The following is a 22,236-nucleotide window of genomic DNA, read 5'->3' as shown; positions in this document are numbered from 1 at the left end:
CATGCTGCCACCACCTGATTTTCAGACTCGTTGCTTTTTCCAAAATATCCATGACCGTTGTTGACATTTGAAGATTTTTCCGTGTGGTTGGGTTGGCTGTGATGTTAAACAGCTGAAAAAAACTTTACTGAGAGCTGGAGAGCTGCAGCTCGGGCTGCAGGCGGACGGTAACAGAAAGCGGGAGCTTGGCGGTGGCACGAACCCCAAGCAGCCCCACGGACGCAGCGACACTCCTTGCTGCGTCGCCTCCCCTCTCGCACCCCTGCTTCAAAATGCAGATAAATCAAATGTCAGCGTGTGAAGCTTGGTTTTAGTGGCCTAATTCATTTGGGCCAAATTCTACCCGGGTATAAAGCGCACAGTTTGCTCTCCTGGTGGCAAAAGCAGAGCTGAAAATTAACAGGGTTTTTAATTTTTATCACGGCCCCTGCCATCTTGCACACATCTTTCTGAAACAACGCGACTTGCTTATTCAGCCTCCATCGCTATTGCAATCGGTGTTTGGTAACGTTTGAAACCCTGCGCAGACGACCAGGGCCAGCACTTTCCACAGAGCCCGGCGCCGGGTCGGCCCGGCGCCCTGCCCCGCACCGCGCACAGCCGCGGCTCCCCGGCACCCACCGCAGCGCCCCCGGGCCCGGCCCGGCGCCCCGCCCCCGGTGCGGCCGCCTCAGGGCTCCGCCGGCCGCCGCCATGCCGGGCGCTGCGCGGCGCCTGTACCGGCGGATCCTGCTGCTGCACCGGGCGCTGCCGGCCGCCCTGCGGGCGCTGGGGGACCGCTACGTGAAGGAGGAGTTCCGCAAGCACAAGGCCGCCGGGCCCGCCGAGGCCCAGCGCTTCCTGCGGGAATGGGAGGCAAGTGCCCGCCGCCCCTCGGGAGTCTGACGGGGGCCGCCTCCCGACCGCGGGCCCGGCGGCCGGCGCCGAGCCCGGGCCTCGCTGCCGGCCTCCCCCGGCCGGGAGCCGCGGGGCCCGGCGGTGCGCAGGGGAGGCCCAGGCGAGGCCCGGGCGCCCGCCCCGGCGAGGGGGAGCGCCCTCTCGGCGGCCGGGCCCTGCCCCGCCGGCCCTGCCGTGCCCTGTCGCGGCCTAGCGTCGTTTAAGGATACGTTGTCGCAGAAAGGGCGACAGCAAGTGCCCGCTGGCTCCTTCGCTGGTGATTGCCACCGAGTGTGGGCGGCTGGCTCGTGTGCTTGGAGCGCCGGCCCCTGCCCCGCGCCCCTCGGGCCGGCTCGGACAGTCACAGAGTTCCTCGGGAGTCTGCATCCCCGGGCGGGTTGTCTTCTGTGGTTCTTGCTTCCCTGCCTCGTCTGTGATTATAACTGTGCTCACACAAGTATATCCAACAGAATGACAACAATTCTATAATTAGTAATATATACACATATAAAAATAGATGTACACAATTATCTGTTTTTTATAATAATACATCATATAAATGTGTATATATATATTTATAACTACATACATAGATAATTGTCTAATTATAGTTAGCTAAATACTTAGGTGTAAATAACTTCCCTGTGAACTTGTGTTTCATTTTTGGGTGATGTTTTTTCAGAGTGTTTCCTAAGGAAACGCTGCTCCTGCTTAGCACTCCCTCCCCCCGCACCCAGTGGGTCCCAGGGAAGCAGGCTGCCCCCCGAGATTGGGGTGTAACAAGTGTCACAGCAGCAGGAGAGGGACATGCGAGTTGCTTCCCCCCCCCATGCCTGAACTTCAGCAGGTGCTAGCATGTTAATTGACCCCCAGAAATCCGTATGGCAGGTGAATGTTATAGACACTTTGCAGAGGAAGAACTTCAATTAAAGCATGAAAACAACTGCAAGAGGCAGATCTATAGACAAGCTTCCCATCCGTTTTCATGCTCGGTGAACTACTGGTTTGGTAGTGGTTTTGAAACTCAAAACTATTTTCCTTCCTGTGGAAGGGATTTGTGTTCTGCTCTGCCCTGGAAGCTGGTTAGCATAGGAGTGTCCGGTGCCTCCTGGCTTAACAGCAGTAGGGTAATGGGGAGAGACCTGACCCATCCCTTCTACCTGCTGTACTTGAAATCCTGGGGGTAAAGCAGCTCCATTACCCTTGTGCCCGGGCATCAGGAACCAGCAGGGAGAACACTGCCTGGTATCCTCTTCAGAGGAGAGGAGTAAGTGTATTTTAATTGCCTCTTGCCAAATGATATGCCCTGAAATCGGGAAAGTTTGTTTCTACAGCTAAAATGCTTGATGCTATTGTAATTCTCAATTGCAGTTTCCTTGATGTTGCCAAAATGTTTCCGCATCACTGCTTCCAATTTTAACATGAGCTAAAAAGACAAGTTACAGATTACTATTTTAGGTGCTAAAACCTTCCTTAAGATAGTTAAAGACAAGGAAGAAAATGTGTGCATTGAAATATCTTAAGTCATTTCTGTGAAGTAAACAAATAGTGAAAATGTTTCTCCGTTTTAAAATGTTTTAAAAGGAGATAATAGGGAAAAATGGGAAAAAAATTAGACTACAAGGAACAGAAGTTGAATTTTGAAACCTGACATTTAGTGCTATTAGCTATGATATGTTCAAGGAAAATAAACTAATAACTGTTTTGAGTGTGTGCATATAAAAAAATTTCCAAATATGTTTGCCTTCTTACAAGATGCTGGGAGATATTAGCACATAGTTAATGTCGCTCTTCTCATGTTTAATTTTTGTTTTATTCTTAGGGTTTTTTTCCCCCAAATAATAATCTGTTTCAAGGGTGGAATTTAAATCAGACTTTCACATTTTTGACCTGAGGGACTTGCTCTGTGGTTCCCAGCTCCTTGAAGACTTGAACTAGGTAACTGAGGAAGGTGGACTGTAGACAGCTTGCATTAGGTAACAGAGAAGGGTGCTCTGCTTCGTGTTGGAGTCCTCTTTGCACCCTTTCCTGGGCAGCAGGACACTCTTAATCAGAACTACATTGGAGGCTTTAGAATGGTTTGTGCAGAACACACCAGATACCTGCACCAGCACCCAGTTCTTGAAGGGCATATGAATCACACAGTGGTGTGTGAAGCTGTGATGTGCTACTTCGCATACATGAGCCGTAACCGTATTTCTTGCCTCCATATCTATTTTTATTAAAAAAACCCAAACGAAACAACAACAAAAAAATAAAGCCAACCCCAAACAGATCACTACAACATTAACACAAAATTAGGTTTATATTCCTTGTTGTTTTAGCAGTTTTTTTTGGGAAAAATGCAAAGTTACAGCTCTGGTAACAGTATTTTGGCATGTCGCACGTTAAGCACTTTTCTTCCCAATTTTCTTGCTCGTTAGGGTACGTGTATACCATACTGCTCTTTAGGGTTGTCAGTACTCAGCTTCCTTCTGGAAAAGTTCTTTCCTTGTATGTTCTGTTGCATGCAAGGTGTCTGGTGCAGGGTGGCCCGATGTCTCACATTACAGAAAAACAGTATTCATAATTTTGTATTAAAATAGTTTATATTAATGTATATTCACCAGAGGGTTAAGATTATGGCTGTGATGGTTACATTGATGTTTCTTGGCTTTGGCTAAGGACTTCAATATGGACTATAATCTTAATAAGCCACCCCATATGCTTCTTGAATGAAAATTTCCAAGGATGATTTACTTTAACATGGAACTACTTTCATTAAAACTCTTCACACTTTTTTGGGTAGTCAGACTTTCTGTGTGTGCTTGAATACACTAGTTCATCGTCTGCTTGTGGTATACTTTCTTGTCCTCCAATTGAATTTGTATTTGCTAATTGTTTGGCTGATAGGCCTGGTAAGTTAATGGCATTATGGTTGTGCCAGATGATCCCCTCCGCCCCCCGCCCCCCCCCCCCCCCCCCCCCCCCTTGGTATTTAAATCATGCTGATGCAAGGGGACTGGGCATATTGACTGTTTGTCAAAGAAAACAAGCTGAGCAAATTCCTTTATTTCTTGTGAAACATGGTGAAAAACCTGCAGGATTTTGCTGTTAAAAGCTTTAAAAAAACCTGTTAAATGAATCTTAATTTTACAGGGCATTCAAACAACTGTAGCTTCTAATATTGCTGTAGTTCTTTAATATTAGGTTCTGCTCCATGGCTTTTGGGAAGAACCCAAATCTCAGTGCAGGACCTGAATATTCAGCCTAACCCTCGGATGGGAGTACGGATATTTTGAATATCCTTACAATCCACAAAAGCACAGGTGGAACATTAAAGGGAGATTTCAAAGATTAATTTTAAAAAGAAATAAGTGTCAAAAAGAGGTAAAAAGGCTCCCAAATGATGTTGTCATAGTATGTGAATGATTCATATAGTTTTCTTGTAAAGATGAGAAGGGATTCCCTTGTTTGCCACGCACTGGAATTGAGGGGATTAGTGTTAGAACCCAACCATGTTGATGGCTGATGTCATTTTATAAAAAACCTAAACTGACCTGTTTGCATTTACAAAATAGGGAAACTATCCTTTGAATATTCTTGGAAGACTTCTTAAGTGAGTTAGACTCATAAAAATAGTCTGCAAGTGTGTATACATTTATATAAAAGTAAGAAAAATGTAAAATTTACATTGTTCTATCACTGGTGTTGGATTGATGGGTTGTGTCTTGAAACCTGCTGGAAAGTATTAAATGGGAATACAAAGAAAGCAAGCTTTGTGGTTCAGGATGGTTGTTCAGATAGATTCAAATTAAGTATATAAATTATTAAAATACATCCCTTTCTATTTTCTAAATATTTAATATTTTAATTAAAATAATTGGTACTCATTTACAGGAGGTGGCTGATATAATTAGATTGATAGTGATTATTACCTTGCAATGCTATTGAATTAATGTTGACAGATATGATAAGTGAATTAGTTCAACAGTCTTCTAAATCATGCGGTAGCTGATGAGAATGCTTACTTAAGAATAGGTAATACTACGATGATATTGATTACTTTATTCCAGGTTAGAAATGATATCATTTAGACTATTCAGCTAAGTAATTTCAGTAATAATTTGTTTTACATAATTTTAGTTAATTATTCTTTTAATTTTGAAAATTACCATTTCGTACTTAGCTTGACCCTGTAGATGGGAAGGTCTGGACTATCTTGAGTTGAGCAGAATCATTCTGCAAAATTACATGACATTTTCTCACATCTAACAGATTGAATAAATTGCCTTTGAAATGCTTTGTCCACTCTTGACTCTGAAAGCCTTTTTATAAGCTTTCAAGTGATCTGAGACTGATTTGGGAGCTGGCATCTGCTGTTGTGTACTCAGAGGAAAGGTGACCTTTTTTTCATTCCTGATAACAAATCTAAGCGTTATATTGGTAAAATTAGGGCGGAACTCTGTGTCTTTGGAGAACCTGGTCATGTAACCTCTCAAGAATGGCTAATTTTTGACTCAATATGATATTTGATATGATACAAATAATTGTCATTCATCAAATTAGTTTTCAATTGCCCATATCATTTGCAGTGTTTAGTTTGCTGGGATGATCGTGGGATGGTGTCATGATATTTTCTAGGACATAGTTGTTCTGATACATCTCTTTCTGCTTTTTAATTCTTTGGGGCAGTGTGATCTTCCCTCCACTACTTTCTTGATTTATTTTTCAGCTTCTGGCACTCAAAAATACATTGAGATGTTGAAAAGAGAATTTGAAGAGCAAATAGCCAAAGAAAGTTGGACAGGTGGAAGAGGAAGCTGTAGCCAGTACTGGAGTCAGACTGGGATGGGAATGGGATGTGTGGGGTGCCCTTTGTATTGTCTTTCAGCAAATGCAGAGGTTGCATAAGTCTAAAACTGCTGCTGACTTTCTGTATTCTGCTCTCAGTTTCAGTGAAATGCATTATATGTGTGATCTTTTCTTTGCCTGACAAAGAAATAAATTTTTTTGGAAGTGAAATATGACTTTTGCCATTTTATGACTTTAATAGAAGTTGTGAAATAAGATTTAAGAGTAGTATTTAATTATAACATTACCGGATACATTGGAATTTGCTTTTAGTCATTTTTGTGGCTATCTGGATGAAAAGTTTCTTATTAAGAGTAAATTCCTACTGAGACTTATGTATTTAGCCTCCACTTAGGGTGTTCACTGGATATTAATTTGTAAGAACTAAATTGGAGACAATTTCCTCTATTTTCTTTGGTATTTCTCAAAAGGCAGGAAAGAATTTCTCACTTTTCGGAGAGCTGCAGAGTTGTGGCTGATAAATTGAAGAGCATGTGGGATTCGGGTATGACCAGCCATGCCAAATCAGCCTGTTCCTCTGACCTGGTGTTCCTGGTGGCCTGTTTTGCTGTAAGATTTGAAGGCTACCTGTGTAAGATGGCAATTTTGCCTTGGTGCAGCCATGATATAGTGAGTTTCCTGAACCAGCATTCATGTGCAAATGTCCCTTTGAGCAAAAAAATTAAAGCAGAGGTTGACCACATGGATCCCTATAGCATAGTTTCACGGTAATAACAACTTTTTCATATCATGGCATCACTTCCATCCTTTCAGTGCTCCTTCAAATTTGGGTTTAGAAGCAGGAGCTGGTGTCTGCTCCTCTTCCACAGAGAATCCAGGCAGTCTGGAAGCTTTCTCTTGCAGAGGAAATTGGGGAACCCGGTAGGTACCTGATGGCTTGTGCATGATACATGCCCCTCATGAGAAGGGGCATTTGGTACTTGTCATCTGGAGAGCAGAGTCATTCACTTTCAGATTCATCTGCCCACTGCTAAGGCCAGTGGTTTCTTCTTTTTTTTTTTTTTTTTTTTTTTTGTGTGTGTGTGGGTTTTTTTTGTGTGTGTGTACATATTGGTATAGAATAGCATTTGATTAATTTCTTTTGTTTAACTTTTTAATATGTAAATAGACTGCATTTTTTTTCTCCTCTATCAAAAATGGTGTGGTGTGGTCTGGATTTGATGGAGAATAAGACTTAAAGGCAAATGTGAGATTTTGTTTTAGACCTTTACTGTATTTTCCAAATTCAAAATTTCATAAGTTGTGACATCAGTACTCTCAGTGCTTCTGTCACGTTACTATGCCTATTATTTCTGTATTATCCTATCTATGATTGCATGTAGCTAGTCAGATGGCTGTCCTGATTACCGTGCCAGCCTGCTAGTTGAAGTTTTTATTTACAACTGCTCTGACAGGGAAGGAAATAATATCTGAGTCATTGGGGTCACGTCAGACAGAAATGTCAGTCACTTGTGTGTGCTAGTCACCTCAAGTTATAATACATTGCACAGTAAATTCCACTGAAGTGGTGGAATATTGTATAAATATGTGGAGTGCAAATAGGTTTATAAATTTCAGATGATTTGACTGTTGCATGTGTTTGTAAAGTATATGACATACCTTTGATATTTAAAGTGTGGCATTAATTAAATCCCAACTGAAATTTATTGGCAGAGTACAGCAATTTTTATTAGTTATAACTTTGGGGGGAAGTTTAAATTGCTGTAGAAGTGGGGTAAATCTCTAATATGTGTAATGTTTATTCCTTGCATTGAGTAGCACTGGCTTGGGAAATGAGCAGGGCATATTTATGTTAGTGCTCTCAGATCTGAAGACACTCTGGAGGTTTTGTGTATGCCTGCTCATAGAAACGTTCCTAATGAGTATGGGTTTGTGACAGCCAATGTGTGATTAGATCTCTAAATAAGAATATAGGAATGGTCAGGCACAGTAGAAGCAGAGCCAGCAGTTGAGCATTTACAGAATTGTCAATTTAAGAGGTAACTCAGGTTTCCATCTAGTGGTGGTTTAAAATTCCCTCCAAGGCATATAAGATCCAGCATATACATAACCATGCTAGCTAACATACTCTTAGTACTTGTGGATGTGTTTGAAACTTAGGAAATCAAAAGCCTGTATTATGTATTAATCATATACATAATAGCACATAATTCTCAGGGCCTCTAGATTTTTTTAAGTTAGAGCTGTAATGATCAGGAGTTTGTTATTTTGGCAGCATGCGTTCAGATCCCTGGGTAGTCTTTGAATCTAACAGTGTATTTGCTGCAAATTAGCTTGATTTCACTTTTTCAGTGTTCCTTGACAGCCATTTCAAAAAGTTTAACTTGGTACAGGTTACAGAAAGAAAACTGATGTCTTAAAAACTTACATTTAAGTTGTATGTGTGCGAGTCCTGTTCGATTTGTCTTAGAGTTTAAAAAAAAAAAAAAAAGAAAAAAAAAAAAGAAGAGGAGGAGATGTGTATTTTGAGTGCTTTGCCCCCATCAGATAATATTGATGTAAATAATCCACAAATCTGTTGAACTTTGTTGTATTTTAAGACAATGTTGTGGGTCAAACAGACAAACTGAGTATGAATTGGAATTGCAAATTTATAAGGATTTCTGCTTGTTTGTGTTTTATTGACACCTTCCTTCTAGCATTTGTTTGGTACTTGTGTCAATATTGTCAGCTTGTAGTGTTCTGTAAGCATGGTAGGCTTTACTGTGTTTTCAGTGCATTTCCACTACAAACACTGCCAACTTTCCACAAGTGCTGTCAAGTACCATATTTTGTAATTACTGCAGTAATATTATGAGTGCTGTAATTGCACATACTGTATAGATGTGCTTTTCTGTCCTGTGTAGACACAAAATTGATATTCTCTGCGAGTTAAAATGAGACCTGGAGCACATCTGAGTAATTGCTTTGGAACTGTTTTTTTTTTTTTTTCTTCTTTCTTTTTCCTTCTTTCAGCATAATGCGGGGTGTCTGCACAAGTAGCATTATACAAATTGCAGGAATTTTAAAGTCCCAGATATGTGTTTCACATCTGAATACAGAGCTGTACTTAGGACACACTGATGTGTTTGGACCCATTAAGGGATGGAAGCTTTTTTTATACAACTCACTAATATTAAAGTCAGTTAATCAAATATGGGTTTTTTTGCAAGAAGCTGAACCTCAGATTTTGGCAGTATTCTTGTATTTAGTAGCATCTTTCTTAGGCTTCATGTTGCTTTAGCCATCTTCTGTCATGCCAAGAGCTTTGGCTGACTGTCTACAACCATACATCTTCTAATCGATGCCCTGCTATTTATACAGATCACTCCTGGGAATATACTGCACAGAAAATTTCTGCTGAAATGTTTTTATTTCTATGTCTCAAAGCTGCTGAATTCAAACTGCATTTTTTGAAGGATATGATTGGGAAAACGTGTTTAATCATAGTGTCTGGTAAAATGTTAGAATTTATAGGTTTTTAAAGGTTATTTCCATAAGTAATGTTAAAGAAGTATTTCTAATGAAATGTTTATTATACTAGAAGTAAGTTAGAAGTAATATTAGAAGTAGCGTTACTGAATGTTGATACGCTCCTTTTTTGTTATTTCAGGGGTATTAGTGAGAGACAGAGCAGGAGGAGGTGAAAGAGAGCATGATGCACTTTCCCTCCCTCCCTGCAGTAACTAGCTAAATCTGTAGAATACTTTCTAAATTGATCTTGCACCCATCTTTCAAAACTGTCCAGCAACTGATCCTTGAAATATAGATGCATATTCCCTGGCTCCATGGGAATTCCTGAATGGTGTAAAATTTGTACACTAGTTTTAACCTTATTTATACTGTTTTTTTCTTTTTCCTGGACTATTCTATTCCACAATTTAGAGGAAATGAACAGATAATTAGGTTAATGTAACATTTTTTTTTCCTTTTCTTTTTTTTTTTTTTCTTAATCTGAACTAGAAGCTTGATGGAAGGGTTCAAACTTGGGTCCCCAGCACCATTGCTTCTTTGGAGGTCATGCTTGAAGGTATTGAATCGGTTTGTTAGTGTTGATATCTGCATGGAATGAACCAGAGAAACTGATTTATTTTCTGTGGACCACCAAATACCATTTAGCTCATAATCAGTTTGTTGCTTTTTACAGTTGTGTAGTGGAAGCATATGGTCTTTGTAATGAAGCTGAGTTTGTATGCTGTTTGATGTATATGCAGTCTGTATTGAGGGAAGAATTCATATTACATTAGCAGTGTTTGAAACTTCTTTACCTTCTGACTGAAGTTTGTAATGCCCTCATGTGTAGTCTGATAGCTAATTTTTGACTTGATAAATGAAGTAGCTTTGATAGGACTGCAGTTTTTGAAGTGTACACATGATGGCACCAAATACTTAAATTGGTCAGGCTTGTGCCTCTGCTGGAAACCAGTAGTACGTTTTCTAATACAAACTAGAATTGTCACGGATTCAGTTCTTCTTAAATTATTACAGCATGTGTTGAGATTTGTTAACGTCCTGCTGTAGATTTTTGAGAAGGCTTTTTAATGCAAAAACTTTACTGTGGTTTCCACCTGGTTTAGCCTTAATATTTTCGTGATGTGCTTTCTGGTTTTGATTTGCATTGGGGTAGTTTGCCACCCCAGTAGTGAAATGCAGCAGCAGCCACCCCAGTAGTTCGCAGTGTTTAGCATGGCTACATGGCTACTCCTTGGTATCCTAGCAGGAAAAAGGGCATCTACAACACTCCATTACCCTTCAAAGTGTTGCCCTAGCACTTCTGTTTCCCCAGTGGTGCTGGTTTGCTTTTCTGCAGCCCATTTTGCTTTTGTCTGTTAAGAAATGTATCTGAACTCCGCAAAGAGATCTTGTATATGCCTCTTTCACGCTTTTTTTTTTTTTTGAGTGCTGATCTCTCATTTTATGATGATTTTTACTCAAACTGCATTTCACAATTTGTAGATGAGTCAAACGTGATGGAGAACCAGCCGAAGATAAACACCCTGCACTAACGTCCATGATACTTAAAAAATTAAATAATATCCTAATCATATTCTAGGAACTTTATAGACTGCCAGCGTATGACTACGTTTTTCAACAGATATTGGCATGGTGAAAGTCCCCTGCAATTAGAAGGTTCTTGAAGTTCTTCAAAGTCTTTTTCTCATAGTCTTGTGATTAAACAGTCCAACACGATAGGTTCGCTTCATTCATTCCTCTTCAGGCTTTTCTCTGGCACATTCATCAGTTTAAATACTTTCTTCTTTGTGTACTCCTAATAGATGTGTATGTTTGACATAGTGTATTGTATTGTGTTCCTTTATTTTTCCCCATTGCAGTCTTTCTTTCCGAGTTGTCATCTTGTAATCTAGGTCAGTAATGTAAATTTTCCAGTAAGCCCAATGAAATACCATTAGTACCTCCATCAGTGATTATACCTAGGCTACACCTTGGACATACACAGCAGCTCCCTGGTTTCCACCTGTAGGCTTCTAATGCTGTGGGGCTGGAAGGGAGTTTGGAACTGCTGTGACCAGGTCCCCAGGGTGATGAGGACACCAGGGCTGAGTCTTTCTGTGGGTATGGCTTTTGTTCACCAACAGCAACCTCTCATAATTTCTCAAAGTCTAGCAATTGGATGATTGTTGTTTCAAATTAACATTGGATAATTGTAGCTGGATAACCAGCTGGTTCTTTAGCCGCGTATCTGATGTCAGATGTCATATATTATGACAGATGACATAAAAGCACACCTTAGCTTGCTACTGTGGTATCAGGAAGGGAGATAATTACCACAGTATCTTTCTGCTGTGGTTTCATCTGACTAACTTGGCAGCTGAGAAGAGTCATTGCAGAGTTCTGATCAGCCACGGTAGCCCCCAGCAGAGTATGCCCAGAGGAGATGGAGCCTCTGCATAGACAGGAAACTCTCTTTTTAAAAAATGTATTTTATTTATTTTATTTTTTTCATATGGGATCTATTGAGTTTTAAAGTGATTATATTCTCGGAAGCGTACAGTAATAGCCCAATATGCATGTTTTTTTCACCAGAGGAAAAACTTCATTGTTAATTGTTAATAATGCCACATTTTAGATGCTGTTGCAAAGTACATTGGTATTGCATAGTGCATAGGAAGTTTTCTTTAAAAATGAAAATACAGTATGAAACCATATTTATTCCTGGACATGGGTAAAACATTTAAACTGAATCTCTTACTTTTTTCCCCTGTCCCTTCCAAAACAAGTATGGCATGTGTTAGTCATCCACTGTGATGTTTTAGGCCAAAAAGCTATAGTCTGCCACAGTTAGAGGAACCATGGCTTACAAGAATAGCACCTCATGGAAAGCGTAGGTCAGCTTTAGGCTGTGGTGAAAGCAGTTTGCTGAAAAATTAAGGAGATTCTGGTGCATCTTGAAATGACTTGTTCTGTGGATGTACTTAATTTACGGTACTTTAAATTTGGTTTAGTGCTTAGAATTAATTTTAAGGTGTACAGCAAACCGTGATATTCAGCTGTTTTCTAGGCCTCTTGAATTTTTACATTCAGCTGATTGTTCACAGTGAAGTGAGCTTTTTAACATCCATTACAGTGAGTCATTGTAAGAATTTATTTAAGAGATCCATGATGTGAAGAGTTTTAAATAAAACCCCATATATTATGTCCTTAGTGGTTTACAGAGATGAGATCTTGTATAGCTGTGGGTTTTTTTCACTAGTCCCACTGCTGATGGAGTAGTGAAAAGCAATTTCTTAGTCAGCGCTAGCAATGCCATTCTGGTTCATGGGCAATTCAGTACCATCACTATAACTGAAGTGAGTTACATTGTTAAGAAAAACATCATCATCCTATCAGTCAAGATGCAAGTGAAAGTTGCTTTGTGAATAATGTGAACTCCGATTTTCCTTTTTTTCCCTGTCTTTTGTTTTTTTAGTTGGTGAATCTGATTTTTGTGAAGTGCTTGTCTGCCAGCAGATGCCACTCCTTAGCAACAGACTAATTTCCCAAAATTGACCAGATAGAGGAAAACAGTTGTGGTAGACATTTGTTTTTAGAAACCTTGATGGCAGTTTGCCTGGGATTGTCTTTGTTTTCCTTGATAAGAACAACCTATGCTATAAACAAATATTTATATTTTACAAAGGAGCTGTTTAAAGTTTTGTTACCTGCTGATGCATTAAACCCCAGGGCTGGAAAAATGTCAGTACAGAGAGTAAGATGCCTTTATTGCTCAAAGTTTTGTGTAGAGCAGTATTTTAGTTGAATAGAGGATGACCCAGGAATCTTTTAGGACTCAGAAGGCTTCCTTATGGAAGCATTTTGGGTGGTGGAAAGGTGTCTGTATTGGGATTTCTGTAAAGGTGTAATGAGGAGGATGACTTAGAAGCCCAAGTCTTGTTGACTTGCAATAGGACAAGTCCTTATAAAACCTTTAGGCATATTGAAAAACAGCTGGCCAAGTTGTAAGTGCACCTGCCAAGAAAGAACTTAGAAGCTGTGCAGTGAAAATAGACAAGGGGATCCTGGACAAGAATATTGTTTGTCTTTGCTAAATTTTGGAAAGACATCATCCTGCGATTAGATGTCCTGGGATCTGAATATGGCATATTGCTATCTCCAAACTTTAAACAATTGTCTTCTTAACAGCTGATGTTTTGGATGTGGGTGAGGTCTGTCTTGGCCTCTGTAGACATCTACAGTAGAAGACTATTTTGATAATTGGTAAATATGGTTAGACCAGCAGACCTTGGACTGAGGTGATGGATGCTGTCTTTCTAGCTCCGACACCTTCCATCTGGATGGATCCAGTCTGCCAGTAATGGAAGGCTTCCCAGTATGGCTAACAAGTTCTTGATTTTTCACACTCATATCCACCTGTGTGTGTTGTTCAAAAGGTTTAGTTTTATGTTCCTGGTGAGATAAGGTCTGTTAACTATATACATTCCCCCTGCCCCCCTAATGTAAAAATAATGTGGACCACTGCTTGTCGCTGGCGGGAAACCTGTGAAGATCTGGGCATGCCACACGGACCCTGGAGAATTAACTGTGAAAAAAGCCATCTGGGCTAGTATCATTGCATTCCTGCATTTTTCCTGGGAAGGGGCTCCTTCAAGTTGTAGTTTGGGCTGTATAGTTTGGGTTTTGCTCACAAGGCAGCCCGAGAATGGGCAGGATCAGAGCAGACCGTATGTCAGTTTAGATATGCCCTTGCCAGTTTGCTGCAGTCTGTCTGGTAATTTTCTGGAAATGGCTTCATTGTAAGATGAAAACATTTTGTTTTGCTTTGTTTTCTAAAATGTAACTTTCTGTGTCTGAGATGTTTCAAAACTAAGATGTTTTAGTTATTGTATGTTTTTTCCAGTGGTAAAGATTAATTTCTGTGGTTGTTTATATTCAACTTAGTCTGAATGGAAAAAACATAAAGGGATGCTTAAAAATGTTTGAGTCTAGTGGGGAATAGCAAAACCAATTAAAATGGAAACATCAAGGTGGAAGGTTAGCATTGACAGCTACAGGTTCTTCTCCTGAGTGTATATTGTATGATTCCAGATAAATAGATATTAAGCTGTTTTGCAAGAAGTGGGGAAACATGGAAACGGTATTTCTGAACTGAGTGATGTGTTCATTAAACAGTTGAGGTTTGCTGTGTATTGAAACTCACATCCTAAAATAGCATTTAACTAAAGAATTGATCAAAAGAGGAATGTCACTATTAACTTTTCAAAGTTGAACAAACTCATGGTCGTAGAGTGATATTTTGTGTGTGTCTAGCTTGAAAACGTATTTGGGGATTTTTTATCAGCATTTGTTTAATAATTACTTTACCACTAACCTGTTTTCCTAAAGGGCAATATGGACCTTGCTTTTATATTCATCAGCTCTTCCTAGGAAATTTTATAATCTGCATTTTGTTTTATTAATGTAATTTTCAGGAAAATTTTTTTCTGATACCATCTGACGTTACAGCAAACTTGTTTCTATCAAGGACGTTTTCTGTACCATTGACTAGTATAAACTATCCAGTGATAACAGGTGTTTCACAAACTGAATTTTCTAGACATCAACTACTTCCAGCCCTTTAGGATTGAGGTTTTCTTTGGAATACATGTAAGTATAGATACACACTATACTAATATGGTGTATTTCAGGGGTTCGATGCCATCTGCTTCATTGAGTATTTAGCGGTTTTGACCTGCAGCAAAGCATATTGCAATCATAAGATGCTTTCAGTGGGTTCTTCTGAAATTGCGGATGTGCCAGACAGTCTTCTCAATGAACAGTAGCAATGTTGTGCTGCCTTCTGTAGGGATGTGGTTGAGTCATGGCCACCTAATCGGTAATATCAGTCACAAAAAATTGGAAGATTTTCCCTTTTTTTCTTGAGTTCCTGGTGGCAGAATTATCTATTGTTGATAACACTGGTAAGTCCTTTAGGTTGGGAGGTGGCCAGTTCAGTGGTGATGCCAGTAGAGGGGCAATGAGTGAAATTTGAAGGAGTGAAATGAAGCGTAACAAGATGTTGGCTGCCTGGATTATGGAATAGTTCCCGAAGGAAAAGAGAGGTTAGTCTGAAGAGCTGTTAGGTTAGTAAGAAGGAAAACCATCTTGGATTTGCTGTACTTTTAGTAAAAGGTATGTCGGACAAAATAATCAGCATTCCAACATGCTGCAGTTTGTAACACTGTGGTTGAAACAGAGGCAGGAGTCTGGAGGGGGTCTGCTAAATGCTTTATAGTTTTCTTGGCCTTTGATTTTGACTGCTAAATTGACATACATTGAACTTTCAAACTTTGTTACTGAATGTATGCTTGATTTTGCAGTGACTAGCCTTTTTGAAGGCCCTTGGATACTTTTTTGCAACATAACACTGTGGAGAACAAACTGAGAAATGTTGTTGCCCTATTGTCATTGATAATTGGAAGGTATTTGTTCTGTTAATAAAATAAACACGTACAACAGAATATGAAGAATACTAGGTACAGTACTAATTTTTTTTGGTTTTTACTGAGTAGAATTGAAAATTAACAAATAGAAGATAAATTTGTATCTTGCTTAAGGACATAAAATACTTTTTTTTTGTTGTATTCAATACAGCATGGTTTTAGATGGTAATTTTTACTTAAACTATTCGTAAATATTGCTTATGGTTGAGACGGGAAACTAGATACACAAGGAAAGACAAGGAAATAGAAAAAAGAAAATAGTGGGAGTTTTTTAACTGGAAGAAAGTTGAGGCATTGCTGTATGATAGTAAGGGGGGAAAATAGTGAGGATTAATGAGATCACCAATCTTGCTATTGCTTACCTCACTAGGAAGTGTGGAGAACTTGCTGTAGGTGAAGGTGAAGTTCCTTTCAGCTCTTTTACTGAAGTATGAAGGTAAAGTCATTCATGTATCAGAGAGTTTGGTTGAGAGAAAGGAGTCTAAATTTTGCAGTTGAAGAACTTCAGCATTTATCTGTTTGCGTTGAATCAAAACTTTGTACTAATTCTGCTTGATAACATTGCTACATTTTGTCCCTTTCAGGTGGTGGTGTACTCTGCCACCTGGAGTCTTCACGGGCTGAGTGGTGAGGTTTTGGAAAAAACTATCCCCATACAAAAACTGCACATCACAGAGGAGATTCTAAGCCAGTACCAAGCAGTGTGTGAAATAAGCCTTTGATTTGGGAATACTTCTTTTGCAGAGTGGGGTGGGATCTGTTTGGTTGTTTGGCCCCAGCACTGCCAGGCTAAAGCAGTGTCTGTACTGCTGAATCGGATGTGCGTGGGGCAGCTTTGCAGCTGGCAGTGAAACAGCCCATGCTCACGTTAAACTCTTACCCTCCAGCCACATCCAAACTCCAAACTGCCTGCTGGGAGCAGTCCCTGATCTGTGCCAGCTCACCGACTGGGCCTGGGAGTTGCCTGGGAGAAAGCTAGTTATCCTTAATAAAAGCCTGTGGCAGGAACTGTGGCACCAAGCTTCCAGGGTGGGTGGTTGAGGTCTGGTACCTTCTCAAAGCATTCCCTGTCAGTGGTTTCAGTTGTTACTGCAAACAGAGCTCGGACTCCTCTGCTGTCAAGTGCAAATGCTTTTTTTTTTTTTTTTTTTACTGGATTTTTTCTCCCTTGCATTATCAGATTCTCACGAATCATTAGATTTAACTTTCTCCAGATCAAGAGTTGTCATCTCTGGATCTGTGTGTAGATCTGAGCCATTCTAAAACACAAGTTCTGAACTTTCTAGTGCTATTCTGTTGCTGGTCTGGTAAGATAAGGGGAGAGTCTCTAGACCTTTATGAAATTGCATGTTAAGCTGGGCACTATGTCTGTGTAGCAGCAGTTGTGAATGTTCTGGTCTGAATAGGTGGAAAATGTATTCCTGGAAGGAAAAGAAAGCAAAAAAAACCCCACGCTGGCAGTCTTTCTAGCCAGGAGGGATTGCTAGACATGTGTTTTGTTACTCTGCGTCCTAGATCTGAAAAATGTTATTTGAATACTACTATTTCTTTAAAATTTAATTTCTGCTTCAATTAAATGAGTGTGTTCACTGGTATTAACCCTTTCAGTGTCCTCCTGAGAACATGTATCAGCTGTTGTTCATACTTGTTCTTTGCATTGATAAGGCAAGTAAGTGCACTTTTTCATCATTCCCTTTTACTGACCCACTTCTGAAATGTCATGGACCAAGTTTAAACTCTCATGGGCCACAGCAGATGAGACGATGACATTGTGGAGTTCATTGTGTGCAGTGCCTCTAAGAGGATGTGCTGCATGTGAAGAGCACCCCAGAGAAGCCTGGTTAAATTTGCTTGGGTAGTGATGGGTGTAGAGGAACTCCCAAGTTCCCTGGAAAAACTAGAGCTACTGTCATCTTACACAATAACCCAAGGATGAGCAGACAGAAAATACATTTTGTTTCTCTTTGGGTAATGCCACTTTGTGGATTAGGGCATTTCTCATTTATGCTATGTTATTGTTGAACCTAATTTGGTGAACTGGTATCTTTAAGATGTATTGCTTGTAAACTTGGATCAGATATTTTTTGGGTGCTGTTGCACAATGTGTGTTGTGTTTCAAGTGGAAAGGTGGTTTTGTTCTTCCTTTTACTTGCATATTGTAGAAATAAAGCTTTAATGACCAGTTGAGTGATGAAAGTAATAAATACAATCTGTGTTTCTCTTCTGAGAAATAGCTGCAAATGAAGCTTTGTGTTATGAAAGAATAGGATGGAAACTAGCTTATGCATGCATTCAGTAAAAGCTCATGTTTTGATACAGTTTGAATGAATCAGCAGATTATTTAGTGATGATAATATTCTATTGCTGATCTCTTAAGTATGTGAACTTGTCTGTCTTGGTGAAATTTGTAGGTGGTTTAGTTGTGTTTATACATTTGCCTTGAGGGGAGAAAAGAACTTTGTTAAAGTACAATATATTCAGTACTGGAACATTTGGAAAAAACCCCTTAAATCTGGTAATCCCTGAAACATAATGTCAGATTGAAATATAGTGTCAGATCTTATTTGTAACCTCAGACTTGTATTTTAAATATTTTTCACTTAAGAGATAGTTATTAAACTGTAACTTGGTCTAATCTTACCTTTTTAATGAGTAGAGTAATAAAGCAGAGGTAGCCTGGAAGACCTTGGCTGGAAGGGACCTCTGGAGCCCCCTGCTCAGAGCAGGGCCATCAAATGAGGTTGCTCAGGGCCTTGTCAGCTCACAAATCCTTGAGTTTTGCTGTTTGGTGTAGAGGATGTGGAGAAAAGATTTGACTTACAGTATAATATTCAAATGTTAGCTGAGAAAATTCCCAGTTTCTGGTATTCAAGCAAAACTAATTATAATTGTAGAAGTCAGAAGGTCGTAATTTAAATCTGCATTCACAACTAAATGAAGTACAAGTGCTAACTGAGTACTCTGATAGTATGTGATCACTGACATGCCTCGGTATCCTTGGCGGTACAGCTAGTCACTTGTTTTCATTCCAAGAGTGCTATGTCCCAAAGAATTGAAAATCCTACTGTGTTGGGTTTTGCATAATTTGTTTAATATTATATATAAATGTAACTATGTAGGTATGATGTTGGCTGTGTGTTTACATTTCAACCATATGTTCAGTGTGCTTTAGTTTAGTTTATCTGATTTTATACTAAGACAAAAGTCAGCCATATAAATTATATATGTGGCTGAAAGAAGGGTTAATGTGCTAGGCTAATTTTTCTTTTGAAAATCAATTCCACAGTATCCAAAAGACTTAGTTCCAATATTTCATGGCATTACAGTTTTAGAATGCATTAGCTAGACTGATATCTAACAGTGCTTCACTCAATTTATTTAGTAGTCTAGCAGAAAGCATGCAACAGTGTGTAATGGATTTAATTGCAGTGTGAATGAGCACTTTGAATTTGTTTTATTTGGCTTTGTCTTTTTTTTTTTTTTACCTTCAGATGTTCAGTTCTGTTGTGTGAGATGAAGTTCTCATGACCCCTTGTACAATATTTAGCATATCCCATTTGTTGATTAAAGCTTTTGGTACAGTGATGCATCTTTCACTGGCAAGTTACCAAGTTATTTGCCAAAGGTTTCCTTTTTCCTGAGTAATGAAACTTTTTTGTTTGTTTTCATTTCTGATTAGATTGCTTGTAGGCAGCATTTTTGAGGGGAGATAGGATCCTAAAGATGTTTCAAAAAGGTATCATAATTTTGACAGCAATTTTGGCAGAACTTTCCCAGGGAAATTCTCCACCCACCTGATGAAATAAAGCATTACTAAGCTGGGTTCTGCGAAGGAAGATGTTTTGCAAAGCTGTTATTTGTAAAATCACTGCTATAGTGGATACAGCAAGCAGCTCAGTGAACATGAGATCTGTTGTATTTTTCTCGTAAATAAATACAGTAGAATACGAATGATCCCATTGCTCCACCCCCCACCCCCCTGCGCCCACTGGCATACAGTTGTGTTTTCAGTGTTTTCCTCTTTTAAGAAACCAAAAATTCATGTTAAAATGTTATGTTTTGACATAGAAAAGGTAAGTTATGTTTTGTTCTGGTTTTCTAGGGCAGCAGTCAATAGTAAAGGCTAGTCCTGCACTCTTCACGGCTGGTGGACTTTGTTGTTGAATTTGCTTTAGTGCATATGCCTGCGGGTCAGAGATCCAGGGAGGTGGGGTGAGCTGGGAAGCATGGTGTGGTCAGGTCACCAGAGTGATGCCTGACCATGGCCCTGGAACCAGCCTGTGGAGGTGTCTGCAGCGTCTAGCTCATAGGGACAGTTCAGCAAGCAGCCCACAGGTGGATTTTGGTGTGAACAACTGTTTATTCTAGTCAACCCATCTTTTCTGCGGTAGAAATGGGGCATGTGCTGGGGTGGTAGAGGAACCCTCGCAATGATGCCTTCCTGTGCAGGGCCAGCACTCAGAGCTGTGACCTGCTGCCTCTGCGTGCTGTGCTCACCTGCTGCATCTTCGTGATACTGGTGAGTGAGAGGAGTTTCCTAAACTAAATCACTAAACAGATTCGGTTTGACTAGTCTGAGCTCTCCCTGGACTGGTGGCTTCACAAATGCGATAGGATTGGATGGAGGATTTCTCCCCGCCATTTAGGAAGCATGACTGTTTTTCTTATATTCAGAGGCACATGAAACATTATGTGGGACAGGAAAACATGCTGATATTCTACACACACCCCCCCCCCCCCACACCCCCCCCAAGACTGGAGTAAGCCCCTGCTCACCAAGACCCCATAATTTACTGTCAGTGTGGTCCAAGGGAAGCATTGCTGTGTGGTAGGGGATGTAAATGTTATTCAAGATTATTCTACTGGTGTCTTCAGGCAACTTATTCGAGATTTTTTTTCTGTTTACTATCTTGGCCTAACTCTATAGTGAATCCTGTGACTAAATTAAAAAGCAGAGTAGCTCAACTGGGGGTTTATCTTAAACAGGTAGCTCTGAAAGCCATACTGCAGGGTGGAGAGTGAGGCAAAGCGGTCATGCTGATTTTCATGTAGCTGCCTGCTTGTGGGCAGATGTACACAAGACTTTCTTTTCCATATTTTTCTTGACTAGCAAGAAAAATACATTATACCTATAAACATCTCAAAAATAATTCAAGCTTTTATTGTTCATATAGCATTGCATTGCTTTAAACAAGTCCAGAGTAATTTTAAAGCAATGAAAATATAAGTTGAGATAATTAAAGACTGAAAAGTCTTGAAACACAAACTAAACCTGTTGAATAGTTTTAGTATCCTCTGACTGGTAGAAACCTTCAGGCCGCCTATTTATTCGCATCGTCAATGGATATCAAGCAGAGATTTTTCTAGAACTTATATATAGTCAGTTTGAAAACTTTTTGCTTCCTGATCATATAAAGTAGAAAAAGGACTTGTCTCTCAATACAGTATAAACAAACAGTGCAGCAATTTGACACTAATGATAGAACTATCATTGTATTAGTGTGGAGAGGGCACCTGAGCGGATGCAGATGTACCATACCAAAATGATTGAATGGTACTACTTCACTCAGAGCAGAGGTAGTTTATCTTGGGTTTTTTTGACATACAAGCAGAACTAATACGCTACACTTCCCATTCTTGATACCTACTCCGCAAGCAGGCTGCTTCTGCAAATGTTAATGCTTTACCCGTAGCTGAAGACCGTGGTACTTGGCTGTGAAAGCACTTGGGAGGCTGGCAGCTAGGCCACAGGGCTAAGATGGCTTGACCAATCTTAACATGGTGCATTTGTGTTTCTGAAAGTTTGCCTCGGTAATTTCCTGGTGCTGGTGTTTTTGCATTCTTTTAAATATGCTTTCCTTTACATTCTTGAGTTAAATTAACTTCTGTTCCAGTTCAACATGTGTTTTGGGATCAGATAGCCTCTGATTGCACAGAGAAAAAGGAGAGGTTCTAGGTGGATGAGAATTTTTAGAAATAAGTAGGCAGTCTGGATTTTTGTTGCAGAAGCTTAAGGTTTTTTTTAACTGACTGTTCATTTCAAAATGAAGTATGTACTACTGTAAGCTATTTCACTTACTTGATTTCCGTCCCTTTATTACTTCCATACCCTGTCTTCCCTGTCATTTGCTAATTCAAAGCAAGATCCCTTTCCCAACTATTAAGTTGGGAAACCTCCTGCAATAGCAGAAACAAAAAAGAAGGAACAGAACGAGGTTTAGGTGAGTTAATTTTGAAGTATTGTATAGAGATTACAGGAGAACATGTTCAGGCTTGAATTCAATATGTATTTGATCTCCCCAAGAACAGTACAGAATACTTTGTGGAGTTTTTCAGAAATGCTTTCAAATTAGCTGTCTCTACAGTACTTCACTGAAGTTTAAAACTTGTTCAGCAGATCAGTGAATTTGCCTTTTTCCTTTTGTACTTAATCCCTTCAGTCCTGTGTGACAGCCCAACCCATACTTGCTGTATTGTGACAGACGGTCTAAAAATCCTCTTAAATGTCAGAGCCACTGGATAAAAGGATAAATAGGTAGTGACTTGCAGATGACTACAGAAGGTTTTTGTTTTTTCAGATTTGGGGGTT

General features: G+C 39.8%; 1 protein-coding gene across 1 annotated transcript in view; it reads left to right on the top strand.

The window, feature by feature from the left end:
• The first annotated feature begins 642 nt into the window (after positions 1-642).
• SDHAF3 (succinate dehydrogenase complex assembly factor 3) overlaps positions 643-22,236 on the top strand; it is a 34,604-nt gene continuing 13,010 nt past the window's right edge. Inside the window, exon 1 of the mRNA XM_056336914.1 lies at positions 643-855. Within this exon, the coding sequence (XP_056192889.1) occupies positions 694-855 (162 nt within the window). The 5' untranslated portion in view covers positions 643-693. The remainder of the gene's footprint in view (positions 856-22,236) is intronic.

This window comes from Falco biarmicus, chromosome 4 (genome assembly GCF_023638135.1).
Source record: "Falco biarmicus isolate bFalBia1 chromosome 4, bFalBia1.pri, whole genome shotgun sequence".
In the NCBI taxonomy this organism is placed as follows: Eukaryota; Metazoa; Chordata; class Aves; order Falconiformes; family Falconidae; genus Falco; species Falco biarmicus.
Note: the sequence above shows the minus strand (reverse complement) of the source record. Positions and strands in the feature narration are given on the sequence as shown.